The 17,672-nt window shown below is 41.4% G+C and overlaps 1 protein-coding gene across 4 annotated transcripts in view; it reads right to left on the bottom strand.

The window, feature by feature from the left end:
- The window catches only part of CACNB4 (calcium voltage-gated channel auxiliary subunit beta 4), a 253,636-nt gene that overhangs the window by 38,571 nt on the left and 197,393 nt on the right, over positions 1–17,672 (bottom strand). For 3 of the 4 annotated variants that reach the window (XM_043576711.1, XM_043576712.1, XM_043576714.1), the window contains 6 exons: positions 16,230–16,352; positions 7,024–7,154; positions 4,550–4,626; positions 2,995–3,014; positions 2,692–2,772; positions 1,319–1,377 (listed from right to left, as the gene is read on the bottom strand). In XM_043576711.1, coding sequence (XP_043432646.1) covers positions 1,319–1,377; positions 2,692–2,772; positions 2,995–3,014; positions 4,550–4,626; positions 7,024–7,154; positions 16,230–16,352 — 491 coding nt within the window. Of the gene's footprint in view, positions 1–1,318; positions 1,378–2,691; positions 2,773–2,994; positions 3,015–4,549; positions 4,627–7,023; positions 7,155–16,229; positions 16,353–17,672 lie in introns of those variants that run through there. The other variant, XM_043576715.1, reaches the window with a different exon arrangement.

Below are 17,672 nucleotides of genomic sequence, written 5' to 3' on the forward strand. Positions count from 1 at the left end.
GGGCTCCAAATGATGGATGGAAGAAGCTTTCCGCCCAATCCTCCCCTCCGCCACTCTATCACTTCCTCCTCGCTGAGGGACACCTGCCTCAGACTGTTAAATGAGCAACAGTAAGCTCCCACTTGTGTTTAAATCATTATATATTTTGGGGTCTATTCATTAAGGCAGCCTGGCACTGTATTAATGTACTCAGCTATTCACATAATGGCTCTGAAGCATTCTGATTTCTTGAACTAAAATCTCAATTATTGGAACTAAAATCTCAGTTTCTTTGTATATAGTCCCAGAAGCTAATGAATATTTTAAGTACGAATACCCAGAAGGCTTTTCTTTTGACAAATGTATACAGTTTGTACTCAAAGCATGGTTTGCTTTTTTCCCTTAAAATAGCATATTTTTCAAAATGTATTTGATGCTATTTAAAAAATATATTTGGTAAGCTGGATGCATGTACCCATACTTCTCAGTATACACTGTGTACATTTTCTTCATTTCTACTATGTCTTCGATATTTGCATGTTATTTTTACAAGGAGTGTGTTCTGCATTGTAAAGGAGCTTAGTACATCGTATCAAATCAACATGGACTTTTTTCCATTTCTCTGCGAAACACAGGAACTCTTTCTAGACGTTTTTCACAAAACCTAAATGATAAAATTATTTGATGGCTAAAGATTGAGCCGTATGAATAAGAGGATACATACAAAATACACTAACAAACTACAAGGTGATTTCTGATGAAATGAACCCAGAACTAAGCATCCAAACAAGTACTATTCTCTACAAAGTAGTCACTTAGGGAGGTTTATGATGAAAACATTTCTTGCACTCTTCTTCTGAGAAAACGCAGCACTTTACACCTTCATATGATACACACGTACATGCATACACACACACACACACACACACACACACACACACACACAAACATACGCACGCACAGTTCCCAAGTGCTACTACCAGCTTGACCAGCAAGCCACCACATTTATCAAAATATTCTATATTTTCATTACTATATTTCATAAAAATAAGTTTGATATGAATTCACTAACAAGCAAGGAAATAAAGACAAACACATACATTTAATTAAAACAAATGGGTTATTTTCCTTCTCAAGGTCCTTTCTCCCTTAGGGATTCAACGCTATACTTCATAACTTCATATCTTCAGAATTTTCTCATTGTATTCTTCCCTGAATACTGAGTTAACTTTTAATTAGAGAACTTCTGCAATTGCTGGAAACACAGATCCACAAATCAATTTATCATACATGTTCGGTTAAAGGAAAATAAAAATACAAAAACATCTGTATGTCTCACCTCCCATCAAACCTGTGCTTCAGGAAATCAAAGAGGGCTTTCTGCATCATGTCTGTTACCTTTGCAGAGGTGAGAAAAAAAGAATGAGGCAAACACACGCAGAGAGACAGAGAGAGAGAGAAGTCAAAAGTGAGAGAGGTGGAAGGGAAGGGCACTTTGTCTGAGCAAAGACCTCACACAGCCTGTTGTCTCTGAGGGGTAGGGCAGGTTGTCCTGGAAGGCGTTTTTCATGCTTAACCACTTACACTTACTCAAATTTCCCCCTTGGTTGTCCTCTAGGGTGTTGAATGAGCCAGCAGTGTTCACTAGACCTAAGGCAGACTCCCTTCCCTTATTAGGTGATAGAACTGCAGCCAAGAGACCACAATAGGCTGGCTTTGCTCGCAAGTGCTGCCTGTCCTTGGCTCGCCCGAATGGGTGCTTGCCTCCAGTGAGGACCAGCTAGAACTCCTGTGGCCAGCCCTGGGCTTGGCCACCTGCTAGTCTGTGCATGCTGGTAGAAATTCTCCATTTCTACAGATCACTCGCCTGCTTTTCCTTGGACATTCCCCACTGAGAAGCGAAGGGAAGGGGGAGAGGAAGAAAGGAGACACATTTTAATGTCCCACCCCACCTAGTTTTATCTATGCTAGCACGAAATCAAAATGGAAACACCCGAAACACAGTACTTCTAAAGCCTTCACTCTTTTCCTTCTTACATGGTATTGTTTAATCTCTGAACAAGTTCATTAATACTTTCGTGGACAATTTTTCCCTTCTATGTGTCTTTGAAATAAATGAGAGAAATATTTGGTGGGGTATGGCATCATGTTGAGCACCCAGCAAGGTGAGGTTTGTTGGTGCTTTGAAGGTTTAAGTTTACTGGAAGATTGCCTACATTGTTCTCTTGTGCTGTTCATACTCATTTATTTATTTATGCATTTATTTATTTATTTAGTTAGTTAGTTTTACGTAAGCTCTACAGCATGGGGCTTGAACTCACCACCCTGAGATCAAGAGTTGCATGCTCTACCACTGAGCCAGCCAGGTGCTCCCATACTTGATTATTTCCAACAGTAACGGGAATGGTTGAGACTACATAGACCTTCACTTTGAATTTAATGCAGAGGAAACCTTTGACCACAACTTTCCATCATAAATGTTTTAAGGGATGTATTTCTAAACAAAGTGATACATATAAGATGAGAAGCGTGCCAGAGAGGGAAGAAAGAGTGAAGGGCCACATAAGCCCCATGCTGTGCCACCCGCCTTCACATGTGGAGAATTGGCCCCATCGGTACCTCTCTGTAAGCAGACCCTAGAGGAGCAAGCTCCCAAGGCTGTCTCCTAGGTTCTTGATCAAGAACTGAAGCATAACAGACTGGTATTTGTACCTCATAACCCTTCAGTGACGGCCCCACTAACACCACCGGACGCATGGATGGCACAACATCATAAGGAGGGATGTGCTCCGTCTGAAAAAGATGATTGGACATCATGACAAGGTGAGGATAAGCATGCCTTCTCAAAAGCCATAGCATCGTAATTCTCAGGTTGAGCACAAAATGATTACCACAGGTCCCCACCAAGGAGGCTCATCCCTTATTTTATAGCCATTTGGGTCACTGAAATGGAACATTGCAGGCACGTGCGGATAGAAACCTTAAAGGAAGATTTAAAAAGGAAACACAACTTACCACTTTTTGCTTCTGTTTTGCTAAAAGACAACAATGAGAGCCATATCAAAATACGTAATCTCTGTAAATGATAGTACATGATTTTAAAAGATGGAAGAATGTACCAATTTGTCCCTATAATTCTCATCATGTCACTATTACCCTCTCTGTGGAGAACTACTCTATTATTTCATTCTGGACAAGACAATTTTGAAGACAAATGAAAAAACAGACAACTTCTCCCCGTACAAATGACCTTATATCCTGATTTCATGTTGGGTGTGGAGGGTGGACTGCATGAAAACACTAGAAATTCTGGGCCAGCCATGGGCCATAGGTTGTTTCTTGCTACACACAGCATACAGTGAGGCTGAGAACAACTTGGACAAATACAATTTGATAAAAAGGAATTAAGAACGACAATTTGGGTAAAAATGATCATCACCTTAATCAGGAGTTATTTTTGGATTTGTAATTTTGATGAACCAGGAGAAAATTCTGCAGTCCTTTGTGTGTTCGTTAAGTTTTTGCCTACTTTCCAGGATAGTGACATATTTTTCCTACTATGCTGTTCTTAATTTCAAATAAATTTATAACCATTTATTCCTGTTCTTTCTTGTTTGTAATAGTGTAATAGGTTTGTAATGACCTAAATGTCCAACAAATGGGGATGAGGCAAAATACATTTGATACCTGATTAAACTGATTTTGTTTAAACTGGTTTTGTTTGGCCATCAAAGTGGGTCCGGTCCATCTGGGGACAACCCAGAGACCTAGTTCAGTTCAGAGCACAGGATATGAGGAAAGATCCACCCAAACAAGGACCCAGCACTCAGCACTACTCCAGAACCAATCCCGTTCCCTGCAGTTACGGTAGGCCAGGCTAGACCTTACACTTGCCCTTCTGAGTTGGTAATACTGGATGCCCTAATGCAGCATCAATTCTGGGCCAGAACAAATTAGACTATAGGAGTCAGGGAATGTGGTAGAAGGAAAATTCCTGCTTGAATGTCTCCATAATTATCAAATATATAACAACTCTTGATTGGACCACCACTGTCCCTTCATTTCCATTAATTCCAGGGCTTGGTTATCTGCTTTCCAAACAGAAATGAGGTCATCTGGGCCCATTTTCTGCTTCAACCTTTCCAGTCTCCACAGCCCAGGCTGTACCATCTTAAAGTTCCCCATGGAGACTGAAATAGAGCATTTTCTTCAGAGTCTACAACTTTTTTTTTCTTTTTAATTGGCTTTCACCATCTTAAAGTCTGTTGGGTTCTTGGGTGGAATAATGGACTTGCTTCAGATTGGTCTGCACAATGGACAGTTACTGGCTCTGGGGGGTAAACAAGATTTTTCAAAATCAGATTGTAATGATTTGAATTTTTAGTATCACAAGTACCCTTTAAATCAAATCAAATTACTATAGAAAGCAAATGAGCAATGAAGAGTTAAGTAGAAGAATTTTTAAATCAAAGCCTTAAATTATTTCCAAATTAGTAGAACTACTTGTGTGTATGTTCAAATCCTAAGGGAAAAAAAAACATTCCATTAAAAAAACCCCTAAAACCCTTACCTGTTGATGTGGGTGTTGCTCGAAATGTCCCTGATACCATTTCTCCAAGACTTGAAGAAGAATTTCCACTGGATTTCCTAGGATAGAGAAGGAGCTTAGGACTCATTCCCCAGATTCCTTGAAAATAGAACTTGAGAGTACAAAGCTTTCTTTGGCCTAAATCCTACTAAATAATTCAAAACACACCAAATCCTGCCTTGGAGAAGAACTTCAAGAATCTGTCCACATGTTTTCTTTGACCTATTTCTTAGAGAAGGTGGGGAACAAACTGGACCTGGAAATACTATGCAAAAATATCTCTCCTAGTTATTCAATACAGAAATTAGGCAGAAAAATCACTGACAGAAACACTCTTGTGAACTGATGCTTAATACCAGTCACCAATGCACCAGTCGGATGTCAAACACAGCTCAAAACAGCTGTAAGACCTAGAAAAAAAATTTCCTTTTAAAAGTGATTTTATTGGGTGATGCCTGGATGGCTCAGTTGGTTAAGCATCTGACTCTTGATTTCGACTCAGGTAATGATCTTACTGTTCTGGGTTCGAGCCCCTCATTGGGCTCCACACCGATAGTGCGAAGCCTGACTGAGATTCTGTCTCTCCCTCTCTCTCTGCCCCTCCCCTACTCACGTGTGTGAGCTCTCTCTCAAAATAAACTTTAAAAATAAAATTTTTAAGTGATTTTATGGGAGTCAGAATTAAAAAAAAAGGTAAGGATTTGGTCACAAAAAACATTAGTTGTGACCTACTGGGCAATTGTTCCATCAGTCTCCTCTTGCTGCTTTGGAAGCTTCCCAGAAGCCCACAGAGTCCCTTGGGAGCCTACCTTCCTAATGTTCTTCCCTTTTATGCTTGAGAGTATGGTCCCTAGGTCAGAACTATCTAATATCTCATCCTGGCTTTTCCCCTTACTAGTCGTGGTAACTTGGCACATCATATTTCATATCTTTGAGCCTCAGTTGCCCTATCTACAGAAAAAGTTACACCTCACAGGGTTGTATAAGATCATGTCTGTGAGCTCTTGGTTTTACTCCTGGCCTGCCACAAAAAAAAAAAGCTTTTATTCAAAAGTACATAATAACATAATAAAATAATAATAATAAAATAACAATTTTGGAAATGATAAAAATTCATTTATTATTTCATACAACAAATATTTATCGAGTATCCACTGTTCTAGAAACTAGGAATACAACAGTAGGGGGGAAAGACAAAATCCCTTCCTCACAGAGACAGATTTTAGTGGGAGATATCACTATCAAACAGATGAACAGGTAAATACATAGTATTTCTGACAGTAATAATTGCAATAGGGAAAACGAAGTCAAGGAGAGAGATAGGAAGTAAGGGAAGGGAAGTGGGTACAATTTTAAAGATGGTGGCAGAAAAGGGGTCACTGAAAAGATTATATCTAACAAAGATCTGAAGCAGATGAAGGAGTGAGCTGGTGGAAATATGAAGCAAAGTGTTCCAATAAGAAAAAAAACTAGCAGGTGCAAAGGTCCTAAAGCAGGAACGTGTGTTCCTCATGCATTTAAGGAGCAGCAATCGAGACAAAACAGTCAAGAGAAGAAGGGATAAGAAGAATTAATAATTAATAATATTACAGGCATGTTATATACTAAAGAAGATTGGCAATTAAAAGTGGGGCTCACTGTACTTTTGTGATGTTTTATCATAATTAAGAAGTTCCCATTAAGACAAAGGCAAAGGGCCCCTTAAGAACACAGGAGTTTTTGAAGCAGAAAAGGATCCAACAGAAAAAGGAAGTGAGAGTCAAGAGAAAGAACTGCTTCTATTTTAGGTCTTTCAAAAAATGATAACATTAAATTCATGCTTCATTGTAGGTTCTCAATATATGCAGGCTCGGATGATTCTGATTTCTCTTTTCTCAGGCTTTGTTTGTATCCTTGGGACCTACAAACACCTGCACTCTGAGATTTTTGTAGCTATTTCTTTAGTGTACTACAGGTTGATTCATCTGAAGTTAGACAGAATCTTCACTCCATTATCAAGAGACGGTAGATGCCGTGGGGTGGAGGCAACCTCTAGCCCTGGGATGGTACCATATGTACCACTGCATTACATGCCCGCTTGAGAGAGGGTCTCTGAAAGTTAACCAGGAAGAGCCTTGATGCCAGGTCAGGTCAGGTTCCCACTTACTGTACTGAGAAAGAATGTCCCGTGACCATCACAGAGGAGACCTTAATCTCCAAGCAGGGTTTGCTGAGGCCACAGAAAAATCTCCGCTGTGGAATTCATGGTGATGCCAATGAGGTGAGACTTTAGCATGCAGTGGGGAGAATGAACTCTCTGAAACCCCTCTGTGTCAATGTCAGAAACATCTCATATACAGAAAAGTACCTTTTACTCTCAAAGCATACATATTTAACCTGATGAGCAAACTTGAAAACATCATCTTATTTTTCTACTCACCTCCCAAAATAAGTTTCTAAGAAGGAAGGAGCCTTACCCTCCGTGAAAACGTCCCCTTTTTTGTTCTTGCTGAATCCGTATATTCTCCAGTCTAAGTGGACTTGGGATGAAGCCAATCTCACAGCCCTCTTTCACCAGTCTTCCTATCCACCAATCATTGTTGTATTTCTGGAATGCAGAAATAAAACTGCTATCAATAGTAATTCACTTATCTTCACATTCCACTAATTAATTTCTGGGGGTGAGAAGAACCAAAAATACTCTTTACATTATACTATACTATATTATATATACACACTACATTATGTTATACTATGTTATACATATCAGAACATGTATCGACTAAAGCCAAAGTCTACAACCTTTCTATCTAAAGGCCCAGATAGTAAATATTTTAGGCTTTGGAGGCCACATGGTTTCTGGTGCAACTACTTAAATCTGCTATTGTCACATGTTAGTGGCTATAGACAATACGTAAACAAATAAGCATTTGCTATGGTTCAGTTAACCTTTTCTTTCCAAAAAAGACAGCAGGCTCTAATCAGCCTGCAGGCCACAGTTTTCCAATCCCTGGACTAAATTTGGGTCCTAATCTTTGGATTCCTTTGGTCCTTGTCAAGAAGCCCTAGCCAAGTCTTAAGGAATAGATAGTATAGGGATAATTATGCATCAATGTAATTGGAACCCTGGAGAACAAGACAGACAAGTCTGAGATGAAATACACTCAACTGTCTGTTATTTGTCGAAAAGTTTCAGGTAAACATTCCACAATATTGTCTGTAATCTACTCTCATTGGAGAACTGTAATCTTCCAAACACTGGTTTACAAACTAAGGTCCATCTCACTATCTGCTGAAAAAGGTTACTCTTACAAAAGAAGTATATTGTATATATGTGGAATTTTTGAAATAATCTCCAGAGGGCCTGAAGTTCAATAGAAAAACCAGGATTTCCATTTCAATAAAGTTCCATGACATATAAATTCAGAAAACAAACCCACACAACTGCTTCAGACAATATGGGGTAAGACCCTGTGAACGTGATCCTATTCGGTGGGTCAGCAAAATTGTATTTGGAAATACAGATTTGCTGGAGCCTAAATCAGAAGGTATATTTAATCCAAGCCACCTGCCTCAAAGGAAGGTTTCAGGTAGATGATTTTTAGAATGCAGGTATCACTCCTATTGTTTACATCCTCCAGAGATGATTCCAAAAACTCTTGTCTTCATCAGCGTGGGGCAAGGTAATTCTCTCTCTTTTTGATCCAAAAAGTATCTGCTTTTTTTCAAAATGAAAAACTATATGTAGTACACTTTGCTTAGCTCAGAGAAAAGGGAAATTTATGTGTATATGACATTGATACACTGTGAAGGAGGAATGGATGGTTTCATTAACTCACTGCAGCATGAAATTCTGCATAGCTTTGAGTAATTCTCAGCAACAGCCTCACACTCAAAAGCAAAATGATATGCCTTAGGGATTTGGCCTTTATTATGCACACAGCTCCTACATGAGGCATGCATGGCATGTAGTATGAGACTGCACTGAAGTTGACCTAATATAAAATCTTGAACAATCTAAGCTGTGGTTTTTCTATCTTCCCATCTTTTATTTCAGGATAACAGGGCTGAAATAACAGGCCTGTTTATTTTGGAATTAACAAAAGGCAAGAGAGCCCTTTTAGAATCTTTGGTGCACAGGTCTGGAATTCAAATCTTATTGTGGTGGGGACAAAGCAGACTATGAGTCAGAGTGTCCTAGGGTTTAAGTTATTTCTTGAACTTTAACTGAGCCTGCTAGAAGGCTAATTTATTAAATGATACCCAAGTGACCTTAAAGGGCTTCCTGAAATGGTTAATGGCAACTTCCCAACCTGTTTTAGCCTAGTTCTAGGAAACAGCGAAAGCTTGGTGATAATCTGGCTCAACGCAAATGAAAAATTCTTTGAGCTACCGGGCGGGAAGTTGCTAAGTACATTCAGGAGCTTAACACACTCGTCATTTGGTGTATGTGATAAGCAGAACTGTAGCTTTTCTTTAAGGTTAAGCTTCTCATTACTGAAAAAAGTGTTTAAAACAGTGCATGAGAGATGGCTTTCTAGATGACAGATGAGAGAGGAGGCTACAACCTGATTACACAAATGTGTGCAAATGTGGATGTTCCAGGAGCTTGTGCCAGCGTTCTGGGGAGGTCACCTTAGTGTTGCTCCAGTCCTTCTCATTTTCATCTCCCTAACATGATTAGCACTTTCTCTTTCTAAGATGTTTTCTTATCTGTTATCGCAAGCTCTGAAAACAAGTGGCTCTAATCCACATAGGATTACCAGCTCAATACCATCCATCCACCTGCCTGTGTGAAGAGAAAGTCACTGATCAAGGGACATGTAGATCAAAAAGCAACCAATGAGACAAATGGAGAATATTGATGGCATGGAGGAAAGCAATAAAGTACAGCAAGATTGGAATGCAGGTGTGAGTGGGTATGGATAAAATATGTGAGAACCTCTTACCTTTTAAAATTCTGCTTCTCCTTTGAAGCAAGGGGTGTTAGTGACTAATGAACATGGTTTGGTCATTTTTGGTGGAAACAGTGAGAAAATCAACTTAACCATTCAGAGGCTGGGGCACATGTTTCAGGCTGAGAGTCCCCGTCTACTAGGCAAATATGGATATCCTCACCACATACACCTTGAGAATGCAGAAGCCATGCTACCCCAGCTTCCTGTTACCCATCAAGTCAATGCTACCCCAGCTTCCTGTTACCAAGGCTCTGAACTGTCTGTGCCTTCACCCATCCTTTCCCTGCATGTTACAATAAGTAAGTGGATACCCTGCTGTCAAAAATCTCTCTCCCCTATTCAGGGTCTGGATCCCACCCTTCTTGCCTCCCCAAAAACTTTACTCCATTGCCTATCTTTCCTTTCCCATCAACCTTTCCCTCTCTCTGTTTGTTAATATCAGCCTGTGCAGATGCTCCAAGCACTTCTCTCTCAAAGAAAACCTCTTTTGACTTCACATCCTCCTCAGTCCACTACCTGGTCTGTGTCAGCTTCCTTGAAAGCATGGTCTATGTTTACTAAACATACTTCCTAACCCCCTTCCCACTTCATCCCCTTTCATTTGGCTTCCAGACCATGGTCCCAGTGACTTCCATGCCACTGGCCACCATGTTGCCGATCCAAAGTTCGTTCCTCACTCCTCATCTTAGGCAACGTGTGACACCATTCACTACGGCTGACTTCTTCCTCCTTTTGTACACACTCCTCTCTTGATGTCTACGTATCGCTCTGTCCTGGTTTTCATCCTATATCTCAGGCTTCTCCTTTTCAGTTTCCTTATTTGTTGAGTCATTTCACATAGCCCACCTCTGCAGAATGGAATTCCTTCGGGTTTGATGCCCGGCTGCCTTCTCTTCTCCCTCTAATCTCCCTTAAGTGACTTTGATCATTGACCCACACAAACTAGTGATCTAAATTCACATCTTTGGCCCAACTCTTTTCCTTGGAGCTCCAGATTCTTATATCTAACTTCTACTTGATATCTCCATTGAGATGTCCACTCCTCATCTGTCCTCTTCCCACCCTCATCATCTCCATCCCCATTGATCAATTCATAAACCTTGATTTCCTTGATCATGCTGGATTTCTCCCTCAATCTTAGTTTCTACACCTGACCCATCACCAGCACGCTTCATTGAATGTCTGCAATAGATCTCAAATCTGTCTACTTCTTTCCATCTCACTGCTGTAATGCTGGCTCAATTCCATTATCTCTCACTGAGAATGGTTCTAATGGGCTCCCTGATTCCATACTTATCCCACTCCAATCTGTGGTCTCTATAACAATCAGAGTAGCTTTAAAAAAATAATAAATTCATCCCATTCTTCTGCTTTTAAAGTTTTTAATGGTGGGGAGCCTGGGTGGCTCAGTCGGTTAAGCGTCCAACTTCGGTTCAGGTCATGATCTCACCGTTCGTGAGTTTGGGCCCCACATCGGGCCCTGTGCTGACAGCTCAGAGCCTGAAGCCTGCTTTGGATTCTATGTCTCCCTCTCACCCAGCCCCTCCCCTGCCCACACTGTGTCTCCCTTTCTCTCTGTCTCTCAAACATAAGTAAACATTAAAAAAAAAAAGTCTTCAATGGCTTCTCATTCCACTTAGAATAAAATCTGGTCTCATGATCACTTTAAGGTTCTCCTTGACCTGTGCCCCACTTAGTTCTATAACTACTACTTAGTTCTCCTACTACTAGGTCCCTTGTTTATTGCATTCCAGCCATATGGCCTTCTTCTAGTTAACTGATTGTGCCAGGCTATTTTCCTACTACAGGGCCTTTGCACATAGTGTTTCCTTTCCCTAGAAGGCCTCCTTTTAATCGTTTTAATGCTGGCTCCTCTTCATCCCTCAGGTGTCTGCTTAACAGTCATGTTCTTTAAAAGGCCTTCTCTGATCACCTCTGTATTTAAAAGTATATATAACCTCCTCATCCTTATATTTTAATTTTTTTTAGCATCTGCTTCATTTTTTCCCCAAAGACACAATTTGGAAGTATTTGTTCATTATCTGTCTCCCCACTAGAATTTAAGTCCATGAGGGAAGGAAATCTGTCTGCTTTTTTTATAGCCTGTCAGACAACATCTGCCAGGGCCTGGCACATACTAAATGTTCAAGAACTATATCTTGAACGAGTAACTTAACAAAGGAACAAATGTAGAGCCTCAGCCAGCTCACATGGGCACAGCAAAGAGAGACATCTGTAGACATCCAGATGTTTGACCTACTTGCTATCAAGTGGTTAAAATGTTAAAACTATGTACGTCTTGGTGTCAATAATGCCATCTTAGAATGCAGAGTTTCTTTCTTTCTTTTTTAATGAAATTTATTGTCAAATTGGTTTCCATACAACACCCAGTGCTCATCCCAAAAGATTCCCTCCTCAATACCCATCACCTACCCTCCCCGCCCTCCCACCCCCCCATCAGCCCTCAGTTTGTTCACAGTTTTTAAGAGTCTCTTATGCTTTGGCTCTCTCCCACTCTAATCTCTTTTTTTTTTTCCTTCCCCTCCCCCATGGGTTTCCACCAAGTTTCTCAGGATCCACATAAGAGTGAAAACATATGGTATCTGTCCCTCTCTGTATGGCTTATTTCACTTAGCATCACACTCTCTAGTTCCATCCACGTTGCTACAAAGGGCCATATTTCATTCTTTCTCATTGCCACGTAGTACTCCATTGTGTATATAAACCACAATTTCTTTATCCATTCATCAGTTGATGGACATTTAGGCTCTTTCCATAATTTGGCTATTGTTGAGAGTGCTGCTATAAACGTTGGGGTACAAGTGCCCCTAGAATGCAGAGTTTCAAAGACAATGATTTTCTAAATTGTTACATATTTAGCATGCACATCACGTTTTAGACAGTGGGATAAGTGCAGGTATCTCAGCAACCTGGAGTGATAGGTTTATGTTGACCACACTCCTGTTTCACTTTACTGTTCCCCCTGTACACTCTTTCCTAAGACCCAGTTTCTAACACCTCCCTCTAAGCAGTGTCACTGGAGACCAGCAAGCCTACATGCCCTCCGATGTTAAGCCCCTGAGTCCGACTGGGAAGTCCTGTGCAGAACAAGAAAGGCAAGACTGTGTTCCTGACTTGACCTAGTTCTTGTGACCATCTCTCAGATGCCATCCTCACCACCCCCCCACCGCCGCCCATCCCAGCCCCTCATTCAATCAGTGATGGTTTTTCCATCCAATATATTTCACTAGGTTCATTATCTCAGCATGGGAAACATGCTGAAATCTTCCCTGTTTAAAAAAACTAAAAAACAGGGGCGCCTGTGTGGCTCAGTGGGTTAAGCTTCCGACTTTGCCTCAGGTCATGATCTTATGGTTCATGAGTTTGAGCCCTGCGTTGGGCTCTGTGCTGACAGCTCAGAGCCTGGAGCCTGCTTCGGATTCTGTGTCTCCCTCTCTCTCTGCCCCTTCCCCATTCACACGTACTCTCTCTTTCTCTCAAAAATGAATAAACAATAAAAAAATTTGGGGGGAGGCACAAAAATAGATACTCAGATCAATGGGACAGAATAGAGAACCCAGAAATAGACCCACAAACATATGGCCAACTAATCTTTGACAAAGCAGGAAAGAATATCCAATGGAATAAAGACAATTGCTTCAGCAAATGGTGCTGAGAAAACTGGACAGCGACATTTAGAAAAATGAACCTGGACCACTTTCTTACACCATACACAAAAATCAACACAAAATGGATGAAAGACCTCAATGTAAGACAGGAAGCCATCAAAATCCTCGAGAAGAAAGCAGGCAAAAACCTCTTTGACCTCGGCCACAACAACTTCTTACTCAACACGTCTCCAGAGGCAAGGGAAACAAAAGCAAAAATGAACTATTGGGACCTCAAACCATCAAAATAAAAAGCTTCTACACAGCGAAGGAAACAATCAGTAAAACTAAAAGGCAACCGACAGAATGGGAGAAGATATTTGCAAATGACATATCAGATAAAGGGTTAGTATCCAAAATCTATAAAGAACTTATCAAACTCAACACCCAAGAAATAAATAATCCAGTGAAGAAATGGGCAAAAGACATGAATAGACACTTCTCCAAAGAAGACATCCAAACAACACATGAAAAAATGCTCAACATCACTCATCATCAGGGAAATACAAATCAAAACCACAATGAGATACCACCTCACACCTGTCAGAATGGCTACATTAATAACTCAGGCAACAACAAATGTTGGCAAGGATGGGAGAGAGAGGATCTCTTTTGCACTGCTGGTGGGAATGTAAACTGGTGCAGCCACTCTGGAAAACAGTATGGAGGTTCCTCAAAAAATTAAAAATAGAACTACCCTACGACCCAGCAATTGCACTACTAGGCATTATCCAAGGGATACAGGTGTGCTGTTTCAAAGGGGCTCATGCACCCCAATGTTTATAGCACTGCTATCAACAATAGCCAAAGTATGGAAAGAGCCCAAATGTCCATTGATGGATGAATGTATAAAGAAGATGTGGTATACACACACACACACACACACACACACACACACACACACACACTATGGAATATTACTCGACAATTAAAAGAAATGAGATCTTGTCATTTGCAACTACATGGATGGAACTAGACGATATTATGCTAAGTGAAATTAGTCAGAGGAAAACAAATATAATGTGACTTCATTCATATGAGGACTTTAAGATACAAAACAGATGAACATAAGGGAAGTGAAGTAAAAATCATATAAAAACAGGGAGGGGGACAAAACATAAGAAACTCTTAAATACAGAGAACAAACAGAGGGTTATTGGAGGGGGTGTGGAAGGGGGGATGGGCTATATGGGTAAGGGGCATTAAGGAATCTACTCCTGGAATCATTGTTGCACTATATGCTAACTAACTTGGTTGCAAACTAAACAATAAATAAGTTAATTAGTTTTTTAAAAAAGTAAAAAAAATTTTTTTTAATAAAAACAAATACAAATTTAAATTCAATTCTATGTTACTTTTCTCTGGCAAGAATGCATTCTCCTTTTCAACTCAAAGCATTTAGAAGAGCAAATTGCAGTTCCTCTCCTCTGGCCTTCAGATTATGTGGGTAAAGTCCTATTAAGTGTCTTTTAAAAAAAAATTCATGTTTACTTATTTTTGAGGTGGAGGGAGGGACAGAGAGAGAAAGAGACACAGAATCCAAAGCAGGTGCCAGTCTCCAAACTGTCAGCACAGAGCCTGACATGGGGCTCGAACCCACGAACCGTGAAATCATTACCTAAGCCACTCAGGTGCCCCAAAGGCCTATTAAGTGTCTTCACAGGGGTTTCAGAGTACCCCAGACACAGTGTACCTAAAAGCCAATTCATAACCACATCCACCCTGCAACAGGCGTCTCCCCTCTCTGCCTTCTTTATTTTGAAAGCTGACACTGCCCATCTACCCTTTCTAGCAAGCTGTAAAGCCTTTCTCCATCCTTCCTTTCTATTTCGCTTTCTCTGATATCCCTTCCCCATGTGAAGTCTCCCAATCCTGTCTATCTGCCTTGTCATTCTCCCTCCAAGCTGCTCCCTCTCTCCAGCCTCTCTGCTGCAACCTTAGTTCAGCCTCTACAATATTCCCTGGACCATCAGAGTTATTATGCTAAGATCCAAGGCTGGTTGTAACTGTCCATTATTTAAAATTCCTCTTCAGCCCACTGCCTGGTGATAAAGTCCAGTTTTCTTGTCAGGGCAAAAGAGGTCTTTTCTTATCAGGCCCCTGCCTCTGAGACCTGGCTCATCCCCTGCACCCCCCCCTACTTACTGCCCTCCAGCCATGCTGCAATGCTCCTGGCTGTCCCTTCCACCAGATGCCACCCCCATCCCTCCCAGCCTGAATGTCCTCAGGCTTTACCACTTCTGTAGAGCTCTCTGGCCCTGTGATCCTCCTCCCCACCAGCCAGGTGGTCCCTCCTGCTCCTTCTTCAGGCTCCCACAACACCCATTCAGTTTTACTATAACAGAATTTGTCATCCTTGGCAGCAACTAGGTGCCTGTTAGTCTTTTCCACCAGATTCGGAGCTCCCGGGCAGTGGGGACAGCGAGCCTTCATCTCCAATCTCTCAGTGCCCCGCACAACGTCTGAGATGAAGTAGGATTTCAATTTAGGGTGACTAAACGGAAGTTTTTGATGTAATTATTCCACCTTTCAAGTTGCAAGGCCTCAAGTCCTCCTTGTACTGCTCAATCCTTTAAGCTTTCTGTTTCCCCAAAGTCCTCTGCCCTCTTCTTAGCTTTAATACTCTAATGATTATAACATCTAGTGTCAGTTCCAAGGTCAAGGTCCACAGGATTACAGCACAGATGTTTGTAATTAAAATATCCCTTGTAAATGGTGCCTCATGAGTAGGGCACCATGCCACCAAATTCACATTTCCCTAAGTTGGATCCATGGATCTGTGGCTCTGCAGTCATACAAGGTGGTTAAAAGGTGACCAGGAGACCACAGGTCTGTCTTAAATCCATCCTATGATGACGGTGATCCAATATTTTCAATGTGTGATAATGCAAGCGATGATGTCAGTCTTCTAAATCTCAGTGAGAATGAATGGATTTGGAAAGCCCACCAAATTAAATGAGGTAACACACTGGCAGTTCCTCAGGGCTCCTCTCTAGTTTGGCACAGAGTGGATTCGAGCTCTGGCCTTGCGGCAGTTGCAGAGAATCCTACATTTACCTCTTTAATGTGGAGAAAGTCCTTGGCATCAAAGGAGATGGCCGTGCTGGGAACAGGCACATCCTCATCCAACGCGCCACAGTAGCTCACGTTCGTCTTCACAGCAAATGCTACAGGCTTGGACTTCGGGCAGAACCATGGTGTGAGGATGGGGGAGGAAGACAGAGCAGGATTTTTCATATTGAAAAGTATAATAAGGTAATTGATAGTACCAGGCCGGAAGGGAAACCACTTTTCAAACAGGTGTCTCCAATGGGTTCCCTGGCAGCATAGAGAAATCTGTAGCAATGACTCTAACGGTGATTCAACCAGATCAGCCCAACCATTTCCCCCCTCTGTGGTACTTTCCAGCATCCTAAAGACAGAATCCTACCCTAAAGTATTGGGGACGGATGGAAAGATGGAAAGAGGCTCTCTGCTTTCTCCTCTGGTCCTAAGCTTATGTTTGTTTTTTAAAATGATAACCAGTGTCCCTTGGGATACAGGAAACGCGTGCTAGGCCTTACATTAAAAGGTGGTGGTGGGAGTAAAATAAATAGTTTTGAAATAGCCTCCTATTTCTGAAAACCTGTGGGATCTCACTCAGTAGAATACCTTGTCCTGCCAGGAAAAAAGAAAGGCCATTCAGGGGGTAGACAGCAAGGACAAACATCATCTTCTCTCTAGGTAACAAAAGCCGGTTCTGAAACTCTGTTGAGACAAATTCCTCCTCAGCAAAGTGCTTAGGCTGGTGCAGCCTCACAGAGGCTAAGCAAACCAACAGCCTGAGCTGACGGCACTGTGGCCGCCATCTGGGTGACCACAGAGGCCACAAAACACTCTGAAAGAAAACTAAAACAAAAATTAAACACAAATGAGAACACGAGGTTCCTGCAATCTGGGGCTACTTTGTTAGTGGCTCATTGTACTGAGAACGTGAGTGGGGGCAACAGCTGAGGGGAGACCCCAGCTAGGGTCTCACTTTCACGGGCACCACCCCAAACCCCCTTTGGCTAACCGAGCACAGACAGCATGGGTGTTACAGCAAATGAAGACGCCTTGTTCTCCTCTTACTACTCTCATAAAGATTTTATTATAAAAACAGAAAAAGGAAGGAATTCATATTATTTGAGTTTCAGTTTTTCTTCTAAAAATAAGAAAGACTGGATCAATATGCTTTAAGAAGTCTGTCATGGAAGGCAAGGAAGAGAAGTTGGCCATGACCCCCGTCTTATATTTTGCTATTATGCATAAAACCTCATCTGACAAAAGGAATTCTATGCTAAAAAACAAAAACTAGAAGTTTGAGAGACACAGAATGGGAGATCTCTAGTGACTCTTCCGATTCTAAGATTCAAAAATGCAATTTGCTCCTGTGGCCTCTTGTGGGTTCAGAGGTTTGGGGCTGGAGGTGGGGGGGGGGTCATCCTTTTGTGTGATATCTGAAGTTCGGCAATGCCTTCT

The sequence above is a fragment of the Prionailurus bengalensis genome, chromosome C1, assembly GCF_016509475.1.
Source record: "Prionailurus bengalensis isolate Pbe53 chromosome C1, Fcat_Pben_1.1_paternal_pri, whole genome shotgun sequence".
Classification (NCBI taxonomy): Eukaryota; Metazoa; Chordata; class Mammalia; order Carnivora; family Felidae; genus Prionailurus; species Prionailurus bengalensis.